General features: G+C 41.0%; 1 protein-coding gene across 1 annotated transcript; it reads left to right on the forward strand.

Moving 5' to 3' along the window:
- Positions 1 to 2,383: 2,383 nt before the first annotated feature.
- Positions 2,384 to 13,722, forward strand: LOC143613616 (small ribosomal subunit protein eS1-like). The gene is made up of 8 exons (XM_077087280.1): positions 2,384 to 2,420; positions 11,434 to 11,464; positions 11,557 to 11,604; positions 11,695 to 11,800; positions 12,732 to 12,869; positions 12,946 to 13,131; positions 13,206 to 13,406; positions 13,566 to 13,722. The coding sequence occupies exons 2-8, from the start codon at positions 11,454 to 11,456 to the stop codon at positions 13,656 to 13,658; spliced, it is 783 nt and encodes a 260-aa protein (XP_076943395.1). The 5' UTR covers positions 2,384 to 2,420; positions 11,434 to 11,453; the 3' UTR covers positions 13,659 to 13,722.
- The last annotated feature ends 3,297 nt before the right edge of the window (positions 13,723 to 17,019 follow it).

A 17,019-nucleotide genomic window follows, 5' to 3' on the forward strand; every position in this document is an offset into this window, starting at 1 on the left:
AACATATATTCATCCTCTCAAATTGGAGAGATTAGGAGAGAAAATCTTTTTAATTACTAAATTACCCTTAAAACTAATTTTATTTTAGTTTTACTTAAAGGGTATGATAGTAAAACTATAACTTTCTTGTCTTTTCCTCTCAACTCGGGAACACATAAAATATGTAAATTCCTTGATTTTTCTTTCCTTCTTATTAAACTCGGGAACACAAAAAAAATGATTTTCGACTCCTTTCTTTTCTCTCCTAATTTCCTTCCCCTCCCCTCCCCTTGTTAAATGAGACTCTGGAACATAGTGTAAAAGCGAATGAAAGAAAATTATAAAATTAAATAAATGGATCATGCCCATAAGCTAAAGAAGTTTGGGAGTGAGTCTTTTTATGGTGTGGTAGAGTCTCCAAAGCTTCTTCCGTTCATTTGCATACTTCGGTTTCGAAAGTAGGCAAAAGATTTTTGTTTGAAACTATGAACTATCTATTTGACATTTTTGTTCATTTGCTTGCATTTTTGTGGTGTTTAGTAAGGTAAACGTAGGGGTGTTAAACGAATAATCTTCAGGGTTGACGTGTTCTACTAGACACGAACATGAAAATTTGACACTAACCTGAAAGTGACCCAAGCCCGAAAATCGTGTTGACATGCTAATCTGAACATGCACATTCTCGAATTGACCCGAACATGACACGTTGGACCCGGAATTTTTTTATTTTTTTCATATATTAATTCTTTAAATTACATTTTCACAATTAAAAATGCAATTTATATAATTGCATTTAAGTTATAATATCCTATGTCAATTTTCCTTTTAGCTTTAAGTAGATGCCCGAAAAGTATAATTTATTACATAAAATACATTTATAGAAAAATATAAGAATAAATAAAAAATAAATGAGTTAATATGTCAACTCATAAACCCTGTCGGGTTGATCGGACCATGACCTATTTAGCTAAACGGATATCCCGGGTTTGACCCAAAACTAAACCAAGTCCGTTTATGCTAAATCCAACATGAATTTTTACACTCCTAGGTGAAAGTCCATGTATCAAAAACGATGAAAGATGTTAAAATCCAATTGTTCACGTGGATTCGCAACAATCTTTCCGTTATTCCATATGCTGGCCTACATTGTTTGATCTCCCCCTATGTTTCTTATGAATTCTTTAACTTCTATGTGCTCAATTCGTGTGTGATTTGATTGCATTTGACAGTTTTCCTCATGGATCAATTACGTTTGATTTTTTTTTCATATTCTGTTTCCATTGTATTATTCTCGGGTCCTTGCTAGTCTTTTTGGTTTGATATAATGCTACTGTTCAACTAAAAATTTGTGTAACTATAGACAAGTAAACTTGTAGTTTTACGTACATCAAACTTAAGGATCATGAGTACTATTCGAAGTGCGAATTTTTCGCCCTTAAAAATCAAATGACAGGCCAACAACATTATTTTTCACAATCAATAATGTTATTTATTTGTACAAAAGTAAACTTGACTTTTAACATAACGGTAAATTCTCATCTTATTTTAGGACAAAATCAACGATTTCAATTGTTTCTCGCTTATTTCTGCATCACTAGTTGAAACAACATTTGGGTTTGGATGGAAGCTAATTCGACGACTTCAATTTAATGACATGGTCGAGATTGAATAAGCAACAAGTTTCCATGACAATTCATATAATTAAATGCCTTTGCTTGTATAACTTCAAAGAACAAGATTTCAACAATCGAGGCACTTTCAAAGGATGGGTAAATATCTGATCAACATTATATCCTTCGTGTGGAGTAACGTCAAAAACACATCACATATTGACTTACGTGCACATGTGGCTATCACATGGTTTCAAACTTTTATCTAGTGCAATATTCCTCCATGCTACAAGTCGATTGAGAAATTGCAATCATCCTAAAACAATTGTACGCTTCATCATATCACAATAAGGTTATACATATGGTATTTATGACCATCACACAAACATAGAGCAAAGAATTTCAAAGTTTTCAATGCAACAACGCTTCCAATCTCTAAAGTTCACAAATACATCAAAAAGACTGGAATTATTCAATTAAAAAACCAACAAAGTTTCATTCCCTACACTCGATAAAACAGAGTAATTTTAACTTTTATTTTTTTACTACCACTCCTCAAAACACTTCCAACTTTTGTCTTCCTACTTGCTAGCTTCTTTCTAGTTCTTATATTATTTTATAAAACCACTCCCGTTATAAAAAAAAACTTATAACGGAAGAGTAGAAACTTTTCGTAAGTCAGGTTAAAAGTCCGTCCTTTAAATAAAACAACCAGAAACAGTAAGGACCAAAGGTGAAACATGCATTAACATGATGATATAAATGGCGTTAGGGTTTGTGAGTAGATGAAGCAGTAAGTAGGGTTTGAGTCCGCCGCCTTAAATCTCACCGGTCTTTTATCTTCATCAGTGAAGAAACACTAAGTGACCCCGGGCAGATTACGGATAATCTGGGGGTTAAATAGATGTTTCCCACGAGGGGTTAGATCCGGCAAAGATGGTTCTTCTGATAACCTGCAAAACAGACACCGTAAGCTCGTCACTGAGAAGGGGGGGGTTCCTCCTTGTGACCACCCTCCGGCGTGAGAATCAGACTAGATTGCTCTTGAATATAAATGTATATTAAGAGATTGCTAGAGCAGATATCAGGTATATGATGTAAGATACAAAATAAGATGAGATGATCATACCATTTGGGGTATTTATAGCCGAAGGTAGGTTTCCAAGAGGGTATAGCCGGCTGAATAGTATTCCTGTTCTACCAACTGTGGCCTACGCACGTGCCATGCTGGCAGTTGGTGGGTAGGCAGCGGCTGACAGTGACCAGGCCTGCTGTGTACTATTCCTTTTCCACCAACTGTAGGCTATGCACGTGGTATGACAGGAGTTGGTGAGTAGGTAGCGGCTAATAGTGACATACAGTACAAGAGCATGCTGCTCGCCATACTGTTGTCAATGGGCTGTCGTATCTCTGGTCAGATCTTTTGCCCATACCTCGTCAGGTACAGTACAAAAGATCTTCCAGTATCGTACGGACTGGCTCATTGGGCGGGAGTATTCCCCCTCCCGCCTTTGTGCGGGATTGTTCCCGGCTTTGCTCATTCCTTCAGGTGACTACTGAATTATTGAGAGCTAAGTGCCTTGTGCGTGTAGCCTTGCTGCGCGGGTGGCCTTCCCTGATGGCTTGTATCCGCAGCTGCGGGAACAGGCGGAGTACTTCACCATTGGGAGGCATTTCCTGCGGGAACAGCTTGCGTACTGCGCGTAAGGACGTCACGTCTCTGAGCATGGTGGGTCCTGCGGATCCAGTTGGTTTCTGCGCAGACGTCTCTCTTCAAGGTGAGTCCTGCGGGTCTAACTGGGCTCTGCTGGGACCTACCTCTTCAAGTCCCCCAGTCCAATGTTCTTCTCATGAATGTTTAATAAAGTGAGGTGAACTTTTGGACTTAAGCAAAGGGTTTTGAAAAGGGTTTAGTTTTAAGGTTTTCCATGGGGATTCTTCCCGCGGAAGTCCTTATGTCACTTGCAGAAATTCCCGACTTTCCTGCTTGATCTTTGGGTATGATGCGGGTAGGTCTGTAACCTCCTCGCAAGTCAGGAGCGTTGAGTCCCACTTGTGTGGATTCTCCATGGGGTTTTGGTCGTTTTGAACATAGTGATCAATTATGTTAAAACCACCAATTCCATCTTGGAGCTTCAAACAATGTAGTTCTCGACGTTCCCGCTATGCGGGGATGTTATTCCCGTTTCCGCAAGCATTGCCCAGAAGATCCTTCTTGGTTTCAATTCCTTGCAGAGTGCTAGGTATGTGAAGGGTTTTGCCTTGACACTATACCCGCACTCGTCTTACGGTTACTTTACTTCCAAGGTATTCCTGGCGTCAATTCCCTGCGGGTGCTAAGTATGTGAAGGGTTTTGCCTTAACACTGTACCCGCACCCGTCTTATAGTTACTTGGTCGCCGAGATATTCTTGGCTTCAATTCCCTGCAGGTGCTAAGTATGTGAAGGGTTTTGCCTTAACACTGTACCCGCACCTGTCTTACAGTTACTTGGTTGCCAAGGTAAGGGGTATTTTTCCGCCTTTGAATCTTTTTGAAATTTTGAAATTCGAAGAGTTGGTGAAAGGATAAGAACAGTCCAAACTACTGAAACGTCGTCCGACGGTTTCTTCTGACTGTGTCAGGACGTGCAGGAAGTTATGGCGACGTGACAGTATATGGTCATTCCAGGCGCTTTTTCAGGCGCGTGGGCGCGAATTTTCGGGCGCGTGGCCGCGAAATTACTGGCACGCGTCCTTTCAACAGCTGTTGCCAGCTTGCTTTTTGCCACGTGTCATAGTTTCATTGCACCTGCGATTTCTCTCTCTTCCGCATTAAATTCATCGCATTAATTGCGAATAGTATATAAAGGGGGAGAGGGTCCTTTGTAATCCACACTTTCACTTTTCTCTTCATCTTCAAAACGATTTCCGGCGAATACTCACCTTTTCAGTCGAGCATTCTCTAGAAATCGTTCTCTTTTTCATACCTGCAAGATGTCTTCTCACGATCTTGAGGCTACAGCCCAGGAGGCTGGGGTGTACGCCGATGACAAGAATACTGCTGGCGAGTGCCAGTGTGCTCTGCCTGTCGATCTATATCAGTACATCGTCAGGAAGTTCATGCTCGAGTCTCTCGAGCCTGAGTTTCCTGAACCTCATCAGACGGTGTATGATTCCCCCAGAGGCAAGATCGGGGTATATGCTGCATTCTTTGTCTATGGGAATCTTAGGTTCCCGTTGACAAAGTTTGTGTACCGTGTCCTAGAGAGGCACGGTGTACACCTGACCGAGGTGCACCCGATGGCGATCGCGAAGATTCGCCACTTCGAGTGGGTGTGCCGGATTCTGGGCATTGAGCTCTTCGTCGACCGCCTGATGACCTTCTACTCTTGGAGGTGCATCCAGGGGTGGTATACCCTGATAACCCGGATCAAGGGTTTGAAGATTTGCGCAACCGAGCGCAGTCTTCGTTCATGGAAGCGGGAGTTCTTTTTTATCTCCGCTCGTGCCATCCCCCTTGCCATGAAGTTCAAGAATGGGCAAGCACTTCCCAGCCTTCACGCTTCCAACTACCAGGAGGCGGAATGGTTCTCAAAGATATCCCGAGTCCAATCTCCGGTTTACCGCTTTGCGGAGTCCGGGATGGTGATGCTCGGGATGAGCCGGGTATGGAAGGATGCGGATGCGCAAAAGATCCCGATCGTCCTCGAATACGGTTTGAACTCTGTTCCTTACGGTATGCTCTGTTTACTTTGTTTATATAGGTTTGTCTTCTAACTGTTTTTCTTTTATTTCAGAAGGGAACGACTTGCAGTCGCTCCTGTATCCGCGGGAGGCTGACAGTCCCGCCCGGATGGGTACTCGTGCTCTAGATGAGAACGAGTTGCCCATCCTTGAACAGACGGCGGATCGGTTCGTGGAGGTCTACCCGCCAGGCCACGAGATCCTGAGCGCCAGGCGGCCAGGTAAGGCGTTATTCAACCCTCGACCCCTCAATGCTGAAACCTCTGCTGGAATTCCTCTAATCTTATGTTCTGATAAGGAATCCACAGATGGTCCTCCGTTGGTGCGGAAGAAGAAGGCTGCCGGCGGGAAGGGGAAGGCGAAGGTGGCCTCCACTGCCGATCCAGTGCCTCGGTCTAATTCAGAGACCGAGAGCGAAGAGGTGGCGGGGAACCCCGGTGGTGATAAGACCACTGCTCCGGAGGCTGCGACGATTGTCACCTCCGGAGAGCCCAGGATGACAACGGTGAGCGGCGTGAAGAGGCCGGCTCCATCGGGTTCATCCCCGCCTGTCCGCACTTTTAGGCTTAAGAAAACCCGTAAGTACAAACTTTATTCTTAACTTCATAGCTTTCCCTCATTAATACTTATCTTCTTTGTGCAGGCGTGGATGCTACCGCATTCCAGGGTGGAGCGGGGAGGAGTACCTCCCCGCCCATGACGGTAGGCTTGGTCAGCCTACCTGAGGCGACGACCCAGGCGGCTGCGCCTGCTTCCGCTGGTTCAGTTGCTCACTCCGTTGAGCCAACTGTTCCAGCTGTGATGACATCACCGCCGGCTGTCAGTGCCATTTTTACCGCATCTTTCACTGAGCCGGCGGTTACTTTTTCTGCGGACTCCGCAGCGGCGACCACGGTTGTGAGTTCACCTACGGTGAGTTCACCTCCGTTGGTTTCTACTACCGCGGCGGCCTTCACCATGCCTCCTCCGTCATCGGCAACGACGGCTAATCCTTCAGGTATGCATGGGGCTTCTCGCCAACCTCTGCCTCCTTCCCATCTACCTGACCTCTTGGACGGATTTCCCTTGGGTTCAGGTGATGGGTTTGGCGGCTATCGGCCTGTTGTTGACCCTACAGGTGCGTAGGGTTCTTTTGGCCTTTTTTTTTTTTTTATATATATCATCTTTTCCTAACTGCTTTTTGTTTTTTGCAGTGTCGGATTCCAATGAAGTGTATGTTCCACGATGGAACATCCGCCGAGGAACAACCCTTCGCACACCTGTGGAGTGCGTGGAGTGGGCTCGTCACGCAGCTCCCAGTGGTGCGTTGGGGGAAGCCATGGCTAGCTACCAGGAGGGTAGGCTAACCAATGAGCTTCGGGTTCTCCTGGCCCGGATGCAGCCGCGCGTCGAGCTGCTTTGTCGTGAAAACGACAAGTTAAAAGCAGCTCGCATTCAAGAAGTAGCTCAGGCGCGGGCTGTCCAGGAGGAGAATAGGAGGCTCTCCGCCGCTGCTGCGGAGAAGGAGAAGGCGTTCAAGGCCCTTGAAGTTGAAGTTCAGGCCCGTCTCGAGGCCCGTTCCAAGGCTACCCAAGCTGTTAACGAACAGCTTCGGCTGGCTAAGGAAACTGCTAGGAACGCAACTGAAAGGGCCACCAAGGCTGAAGCTGTTGCTGAGCCTCTACGCCTCGAGAATGAGGAACTTAAAGCTAAATTAGAGGCGCTCCAACAGGCTCATGATGCCTTGGCGATGGAAGACGCGAAGAAGCTCCAAGAGATCCTGGACCAGAGGGGGGTGCTTGACCAGACTGAGCGGAAGCTAAAGGGCGTTGAAGAAGCTGCGGCTAAAGAAGTATTGCTTGCCAACCTCAACCAAAGTGAAGCCGAACGCGCCCGTAACCAAGCTCAAGCTGCCCTCCAAGAAGCTCTGGTTGCCAAGGAATGGCTTCTTCGAGAAGCGTTGTCTCAGGTAAGCTTAACTTCATAATGTCTTTACGCTTCTTTGTGAATAGAAAAGGTTTTGATACTTGTATTTTTTCTTTTTTGTAGGTTGTGCATCGGGTCTTCACGGAGACGTCTTATGACGATGCTATGAGCGCAGCCCTCAACGCTTCTCTTGAGGATGGGGAAAAGGCCGGCTTCCTGCTTGGTCTAGGGTTCGTTGAGAGAGGCATCCCGCCTTCCAACTTCCCTTTATTTGATGTGGATACTGAAGCTGTATACGACCAAGCAGTGAATCAGTATGCCGCCTTCCCGCATCCGGTGGTGGAGAAGGTAAACGAAGTTGCCGCTGCTGATGATGGGCTAGCTATCCTTAAAGCTTTCCTTGAACCGCCACACTCTACGGATGGTGCGGGTCCAAGTGGTAGTGGTCCTGAGGCTTGATCTTGAAGATCCCTTTCCACCATTAGAGTAGATTTTTATTTTTGTATAGCTTCTTTTGTATGCGGGTATGTACCCAGCAATCTTTGTAATAATTGAATTTCGATGGAATAAAGATTATTTGCCAATCCCTTGCCTTGTTTGTTTCACGCATATTCTGATTTAACTTAGCAATTTCTTTAGTATTTAGATAATTTAACTTTTCAACGTGGTAGATAATAAGTTAGTTTTGCGTCCTCTTTCATGATTGTGCGGATAAGACCGTCACTTGCATTTAGTAGGATGGCTAAACTTTACCTATATCTGACCTGCGTGGAAGTTTTCCTCATCTTTTCCTTTGAATTTTTCTAAGTGTTTAGAATAAGTTAACCTTTGAACGTGGTAAATAATAAGTTGAAGTTTTGCTTCCTCGTTCGTGATTGTGCGGGTAAGATCGTCACTTGCACTTAGTAGGATGGCTAAACTTTACCTATATCTAACCTGCGTGGAGGTTTTCCTCATCTTTTTGTTCCAAATTTTCTAAAGTATTTTGAGTAAGTTAACCGCTCGACGCGCGGTTGTCAATAGGTTCGGGTTCCTCTCATGATTTGTGCGGTTAGGACCGGCACTTTCATTTAGTGGGATGACCAAAGGTTACCTATGACGTGAAGGGTTACCGTTTTTTGGGTTTATGCGGGTTTTGCCGCCTTCCCCACGCGACGACTTACTCCGTAATTATGCGGTGAAAACCGGCATCAGTGTTGAATAAATTAACCGTTCGACGCGCGGTTGTTAATAGGTTAGTGTTCAGTTTCCTCTATCATGATTCGTGCGGATGGACTGGCACTTTCATTTAGTGGGATGACTGAACTTTACCTTTAGCTGACCTGCGTGACGGTTTGCCATTTTTTTGGGTTTATGCGGGTTTTGCCGCCTTTCCCACTTATGTATGCGGCGAAGACCGGCATATCCGTGTGGAAAGTTCATAAGTATAAATGTAAAATCATCAGCGTCGATGTTCTAAGGAGAATCATTTCCATTAGAAGTGGCTCTGGGTATTTTCTTTACAAATTTGGAATTGATCTACATGCAAACTGTGTAATTGAGCTCCCTTCCATGTTGTTGGGATGGGAGTGCCATCGAGCCGATATGCACCTGGTTCGGGATCTCGTTGTTTACGCAGTATGTAGTCTCCAACATTGAAGCTGCAATTTTATTCGTGTTTTCCCCAGCCGGGGTTCTACACGCATCAGCCTGCTCAGCGTTCATTGCGCCACGAGGTGCGCGAGCGTCCCATCTCTGACAAATGCTTCGACCATGTCCTTTACGTCTGTGCATTCTTCAGTGTTGTGGCCTTTTGTCCTGTGAAAGTCACAGTATTTGCTCCGATCAGCATTGTGACGATGTCGGATTATTGGAGCCTTTGGCCATGGGAGCTCCTCAGTGGCGAATATCTCGGTGACGCTTTTGGTGAGTGGCGTCCATCTGGAGTTCTGGTTCGACTGTATGTTATCCCTTCCGCCTAACCGATGTTGCAAGCCGGATGAGGTGTCAAAGTTTACCCTTGACTGCCAAATGCCTAGCTTCCGCTTCTTGTTTAGTCGGGCGGTAAGGACGTTGTCTTCTCTTGTTTTCTGGGTGTAGAGGTTTGTGCTCTGGGGGAGATCTCTACCCAGTTGCTTCTCCGTTTCCGCAAAGCGTTTAGCTGCTGTCATGATGGCATCCCATGTGGATGGCATGCCATCTTTACCCGTTAAGGTGCGGATGAGCTCTGGGTCGTTTGCGCCCTGGATGAAAGCAGCGCGAACAAGATCTTCGCTAATATTACCCAGACTTAGCTTCTTTGAGTTGAAGCGAGTGATGAAGTCTGGCAAAGATTCATCTTCCTCTCGAATGCATTTGAGGATTGTCCATTGCTCTTCGGTATACTTTCTTTGTTGGCTGAAGTGTTGGCTAAATTTTTGCTGGAAGTCTGCCCAGTCGTAGATGTGGTGGACCGGTAGACGATCGAACCACGCTCTAGCTGCCCCAACAAGCGTCATTTGGAACATGTAACACCACCTAGGTTCCGTCCAACTACTGACGGTTGCCCCCGCTATGAACTTGTTCAAATGATCGTCTGGATCGGATATACCATCGTAAGTGCCGATGTTGGACATCTGTTTGGCACTTTTTGGGACGATTGCTTCCGCAATGTCCCTTGCGAATTTGGACGTTCCCGCCTTTGCAGCAGCTGGTGTAAATGTTTTGGAGAAGTCACGTGGGTTTCCACCCGCGTTTTTTGGTTTGAAGGTTTCTCCAAAATGCCTTCTTGGTTGGGAGTCAGTTTCCTTACGCTTCCCTTTCGCCGTATGACGAGGGTTTGCGTCACTATCGGATTCCTCCGAATCATCGTCTAAGTATTCTTCGAATTCCTCAGGCTGTTGGAGTGAACGTAAGCGTTCATCCAACTCAGCTTGGAATTCTTTTTGACGTGCTTCCGCCCACGCTTTGACTTCATCGAGTGTTTGGCGGGGGAGCCTCGTTCTTTGTCTCCCTAACTGGGTATCGGTGAATCCCAGTGAACGATTATTTACTGCACTTGCCCCAGCTTGGGTAACTCGGGTAGTGTTCGTAAAATTTACTGCACTTGCCCCGGCTTGGGTAACCGGGGTAGTGTTCGTAAAAACTGTGTAGTCGCCGGTATTCCCCCCAGTAGCTGGGGTTGTGGTTACCGGAGTTTCTTTAACCATCTTTCCAGAAGTTTGGAAAAAACTGAAGAAATGAAGTTCTAGCTTTTATGCACGGATGGCGCCAATGAAGAAACACTAAGTGACCGCGAGCAGATTACGGATAATCTGGGGGTTAAATAGATGTTTCCCACGAGGGGTTAGATCCGGCAAAGATGGTTCTTCTGATAACCTGCAAAACAGACACCGTAAGCTCGTCACTGAGAAGGGGGGGTTCCTCATTGTGACCACCCTCCGGCGTGAGAATCAGACTAGATTGCTCTTGAATATAAATGTATATTAAGAGATTGCTAGAGTAGATATCAGGTATATGATGTAAGATACAAGATCAGATGAGATGATCATACCATTTGGGGTATTTATAGCCGAAGGTAGGTTTCCAAGAGGGTATAGCCGGCTGAATAGTATTCCTGTTCTACCAACTGTGGCCTACGCACGTGCCATGCTGGCAGTTGGTGGGTAGGCAGCGGCTGACAGTGACCAGGCCTGCTGTGTACTATTCCTTTTCCACCAACTGTAGGCTATGCACGTGGTATGACAGGAGTTGGTGAGTAGGTAGCGGCTAATAGTGACATACAGTACAAGAGCATGCTGCTCGCCATACTGTTGTCAATGGGCTGTCATATCTCTGGTCAGATCTTTTGCCCATACCTCGTCAGGTACAGTACAAAAGATCTTCCAGTATCGTACGGACTGGCTCATTGGGCGGGAGTATTCCCCCTCCCGCCTTTGTGCGGGATTGTTCCCGGCTTTGCTCATTCTTTCTTCAGGTGACTACTGAATTATTGAGAGCTAAGTGCCTTGTGCGTGTAGCCTTGCTGCGCGGGTGGCCTTCCCTGATGGCTTGTATCCGCAGCTGCGGGAACAGGCGGAGTACTTCACCATTGGGAGGCATTTCCTGCGGGAACAGCTTGCGTACTGCGCGTAAGGACGTCACGTCTCTGAGCATGGTGGGTCCTGCGGATCCAGTTGGTTTCTGCGTAGACGTCTCTCTTCAAGGTGAGTCATGCGGGTCCAACTGGGCTCTGCTGGGACCTACCTCTTCAATCAGTCGAAGCTCACGGTCCAACAATGGCGGTCGGGTACTGCATTATTAAGTTTATTATTATTATTATTATGTATTCATCGAACGTGATCTGTTTTCAATTCAATTGTTAATTATTCGATTTTGCAGGAAGAACAAGAGGATATCAAAGGGCAAGAAGGGAGGAAAGAAGAAAGCGTTAGTCTCTCTTATTTAGACTGTTTATTATTATTATTATTATTATGATGTGATTGTAAATTTGTAATGTATATATGTTAAACTAAACAGAGCTGATCCGTTTGCGAAGAAGGATTGGTATGATGTTAAAGCACCATCATTGTTTACTACTAGAAATGTTGGCAAAACACTTGTCACTCGTACTCAGGGTACCAAGGTATCTAACTAACAAATTATTATTATTATTATTATTATTATTATTATTTTGTGACCTCAAATTTGATATTAATTGGTGTGGATTATGAAAGGGTATACAATATGATGAATCTAAAATGTCTAGCGTTAATGATTTCTAGGAACATCAGTTAGTGGTAAAATAAAAAGTTTACAGATTTTAACATATACAACTTCCAAAACACCCTTTCAGATGGAATTTATATTCCAACCAATTTGCAGATTGATTCGATTCAATATATTTATATCTTAAAAATCTCACTTTTAAGCAATATTGCTTATAGACATGCTTAAAGCTAGAGGCGGCAAGATGGATATTGGTTAACTTAACTTTTATCTTTCTGTTTTCTTAGAATGGCAGACGACTGTGTATTATAGAAACACGTACCGACGCCGGGCTACGCCTTTACACGCGTATTTCAGGCGCCTGTTTATGGGTTACACGTGTACTGGCGTCAGTTTACGTTGGGCTCAAATTTCATGTTAATGATTTGGTTATTGAGGAGTTTATATTTTTTTTGTTATTTGCTTTTGAAAATTATAAGAAATTTCTTATAGATAGAAGTAGTTGGTGTAGATTATGAAAGGGTATACAATAACTAGATAATGTGATGTGATCAAAGTTTGCTGCTTTAGTTTGTAGGAGTAAGGCTGCAGTATTATATCCCGCATTTGGGATTTTAAAGAACAGTAGTTTAGTTTGTGGTTTAATTATAAAAAAATTACAGGTTTGAATATATTCAAGTTTTGACAAGTCTGTCTTAGATTTGCTTGAGGAAATGCACTTTATGGAATTCTTTTTTCAAACCGATTTGCAGATTGAATTGATTTAGACCTTAAATCACATAAGGCTTAACTTTTGAAACCTTATTCTTTTTATTGTTTAAGATTCTCATTTAAATATTTCTGATCAGATTGCTTCAGAAGGTCTCAAACACCGTGTGTTTGATGTTTCTCTAGCCGACCTTCAGAATGATGAAGATCACTCCTACAGAAAGATCCGTTTGAGAGCTGAAGATGTTCAAGGAAAGAACGTCTTAACCAACTTTTGGGTATGAATTATAATACCGTATCTGAATACTTATTGATTTTGGAATCTCATTTATATAACTTTTTGCATCTTTACAGGGCATGGACTTTACCACCGACAAATTAAGATCCCTTGTTAAGAAATGGCAGTTTTTGATTGAAGCCCATGTTGATGTGAAAACAACCGACAACTACACTTTAAGAATGTTCTGCATCGGGTTCACCAAGAAGCGTGCCAACCAAGTGAAAAGAACTTGCTATGCACAATCTAGTCAGATCCGACAGGTAAACATCAAAACGTTATATCTTTTATATGACAATGTCAAAATCTGGTGTTAAAGAATCCATTTTCTTTGTAGATCTGTCGCAAAATGAGGGAGATAATGGTTACTCAGGCACAATCTTGTGACCTAAAAGAGCTGGTTCAAAAATTCATCCCCGAGTCAATTGGGAGGGAGATTGAGAAGGCTACATCGAGCATCTACCCTCTACAGAATGTGTTTATTCGCAAGGTTAAGATCTTGAAGGCACCAAAGTTTGACATTGGTAAATTAATGGAGGTAAGTTATTACTTTATCGTTTATTCGCAAGGTTAAGATCTTGAAGGCACCAAAGTTTGACATTGGTAAATTAATGGAGGTAAGTTATTACTTTATCTCATAATTTAAGTTCTTTGGCACTGGTGTTTTATTATATTTACAAGTTTTTTTGGTGTACAGGTTCATGGTGATTATTCAAAAGATGTAGGTGTAAAGATGGAGCGACCTGCAGAGGAGACGGTGCCAGAAACAACTGAGGTTATTGGTGCATGAAATAAGAGTTATGTGGCTCGTGATGTTTCTTAATCTTGGATATGAAATCTTGGTTATGTTTTTCGGACATTAGTTACGAGTTTTGTTTTTTAAGTTGATGTGGAGTTTTGTAGCAATTATGCGTTTTGAGGATTTTTGCATATTTGAAGACTTCCCATGGTTTTTGACTGATAATATTATGCAGTTTGTTGAGACTAGATATGTTCTGTTTTAGATTTTAAAAGCAATTTTTTTTTTCGTTTTCTAAATTTATGTGAGTCTTATCATATGAATTTCTCAAACATGGTCTTCAATGAATTTGACTATGCTAGTGTTTTACTTGAGTATCACCACTCATGCTCCATGACCACAGCCAAATGTGACTTATCAAGGCCTGTGAATTTGTAATTTGAATATCAGTTATGCTCATGAAGATATGATTCGTCTATTGGTGTTTATAGATGTGAAAATTGCCACAAAGTTATCACCAGTTTTTCAAGCTATGTTATCTGTTCTCTGTGTCGTCAAAGAGGGCTTTAAAGTCCATGTTAAAGTGTCGTGGCACTGTGGTAGAAATCGAAAATCTAAAGTATTGATATCAAGAAATCTAAAATACTGAATTTAAGATGTGATAGAAACCGAAAATCTGAAGTATTGAAATTAAGATAATAGCCACGTTCGAGATAGGTTTGATATCCAATTACAAGGTTAAAGAACCCTAATTCTAATAAACATCCATAACAAAAATGAATAAAACGAAGATAACTCTATTAATACTAAACCTAATTGACGTTCTATAACAAAAATGCCCCCCTCTATTCCCGCTTGTTTGGTAACATGGGTTTAAGCAGGAATAGTTTCTAAGGATCAAATACGTATCACATTGCCATGTAGACAGTTAGGGCTTTAACCCTAAAACTATGTTGTGATTTAAAGCTCCTTAAAGCCCCATCCTTTAGATTTGGCCCCCACCAATCTACCATTTGTCAACATTCTTCCTTTCCACCCGCTAAAATTTTGAAGCCCCCTCTCTTGAAGCCTCTCTAAAACTGGCATGGCGTGGTGTTGGGAGCTTTAAAAGCCCCGTTTTAAAACCCCACAACACATAGCCTAATGAGGCTTTGGGTATGATTCTTTCTAGCATGATAGTGCTATTAGCAGTGTTTTAAAAACCGGTTCAAACCGGCCGGTTGAACCGGTTAAACCGGATTTCGCACTGTAGGCCGGTATTTTTGGCCGGTTTGTTAGAACATCGTACCGGCGGTTTTTGTCTAAAATACCGGTTTTTACCGGCAAACCGGTTTTATGTCTGAGAAATTTTTGATATTTGCGGTTCATATTTTTTTCAAAATTACTTTTAACCTAACAATTAACATTCAAACGTGTAAACTTTATGACTATTTATTTAAAATATTGAGTGCTTTTGCATTATTTTTTATATGGATAAACTTTTAGATTATTTTTTATTATGAAATCATTTACTTGGGGTTATTTTTGTATTGAAGTTACATTTATAAGAAATTATAAGGTAAACTATTCAACCGGTTGAACCTTCCGGTATAACCTGGTTCAACCGGTTGTACCATTTTTTAGCTTAGTCTGATACAAGTAAAATACCGGTTTTTAAAACATTGGCTATTAGCCTATTATTACTCACAAATGTGTGATTTGAGGACGATTATGGACTCCCTAAGTTCAAAAAGAAAAAAAAAATAATGAAACTCTCAAAAGTTTTCCCTGGTCATTCATTTTGATTCAGCTAGTGTATTCCTTATTGATAATATACCAGCTAATTTGATTCAGCTACAAATCTATACTATATAATAAATAAAGCTTTTTAATGCTATACGCCATTACTAAAATGTTTCTCACAAAATTTTCCCTCATCTTTCTCATATTAAATACAAATCTCTTTCTTATTAATAGTTTTGTATTTCATTTTTTCTTTTTAATCTTTCATTTTCTCTTTTTAATAATTTTTTTCTTGATTAAAAAAATAAATACCAGCATAAATATGCTATATTGTTTTATATAAATATATTGTATTAGTTATTAATAATAGGTTTTTATAAGTAACCAATATTCACGTTAATTTTGAATAATGATTGCAAAAATTAAGGTTTTAAATCTATTATATATTAGTTAATTAATATTAAGGTTTTATAAGAAATGATATTATTCGATGAAAAGGCACGATTAACTTAAATATAATATTTAAATAAACTTTAACTTATTAAATATGTATGATTGTTTAATAAATTAAAAGTTTTTTTCTTTTAAACCCTTAAATTTAAAAGACAAATTCAATATTGTTGTATACTTAGTGTTTATGCTAATTTAAACGAGCGGGTTTCTTTAACTGGTTAAAGTATCAAACATGGTTCAGGTCAAAATAGTTTCTGATTAAAATGAGTTTCAGTCATGGGTTGGTTTAAAAAGTAACCATTTACAACTTTTTTTAATTGATTATCTAATCAACTCATCATTTATGTTAGGTTCATCAATCTTAAAAATTCACAAAAATATAAACACGAGACCACTGTTTTGGTTTCCAGGTGGATAAGATAACTTCTTATATTTGGAATACAAATGTTAGACATTAACACACTGTTAATTAGATGACAAATTTGACTTTATATATCCTTCTATTATTGGAGATTTCAAAAATATAGATTTCTTTAGTGAACGAGTTGTACTTACACCAAAAAATGAAGTCGTTCAAGAAATTAGAAAACGTTTGTTATCCACTGGTCTATGCTGAAACTAAACTACATATGAAAATGCATATGATAACCGTGCTATAAAAGCCAAAATCATATCCCGAAATAATATTAGAACTCATACTTTTATTCTTAAAAAATGTATACACCATTAGATAAATAATTAATCTTAAAGAATAAAATTTTCACTTTAATTTTGTTTTGCGATGAAAATCAATAAAAGTTAAGGTCAATCGATATAGATAGTTGGTTTGTTTTATAGAAAATTTATTTAGCTTGTTATCAGTTATGTGTTACATTATCTAGAGTTAAAAGCAGAAACAATATGAAACTATTTGGTTTTGATATAAAAAGTAAAGTTACAAATAAAACTACAAATATTGTATACAAAGAATTATTTGAGATTTATGAATTTTGTAACAACCTTTTATTTTCATATTGTGTATTGTGTAATTTATTCTACCGTATAATATATCTTTATATTTGTTGAACATACTTTTTGTATTTTACATTGTGTTATTTTTAAATAAATTTATTTATTTTAACCCGTGTGCTACACGGGTAGCTAACCTAGTAATATATATATATATATATATATATATATATATATAGTTGATTTGCTATATAAATTAGCCACATGTAAAAGTGTAAAACTTTAAAAG

This window comes from Bidens hawaiensis, unplaced genomic scaffold (genome assembly GCF_021521415.1).
Source record: "Bidens hawaiensis isolate Kalapana, Puna unplaced genomic scaffold, B.hawaiensis_p1.1 tig00037807_1, whole genome shotgun sequence".
NCBI classification, from domain to species: domain Eukaryota; kingdom Viridiplantae; phylum Streptophyta; class Magnoliopsida; order Asterales; family Asteraceae; genus Bidens; species Bidens hawaiensis.

Excerpts from the sequence above, each read along its gene's own strand:
- LOC143613616 (XM_077087280.1), top strand. Across the intron at positions 12,870-12,945 it reads ACGTCTTAACCAACTTTTGG|GGCATGGACTTTACCACCGA; the intron begins GTATGAATTATA and ends GCATCTTTACAG. Across the intron at positions 13,132-13,205 it reads AATCTAGTCAGATCCGACAG|ATCTGTCGCAAAATGAGGGA; the intron begins GTAAACATCAAA and ends TTTTCTTTGTAG.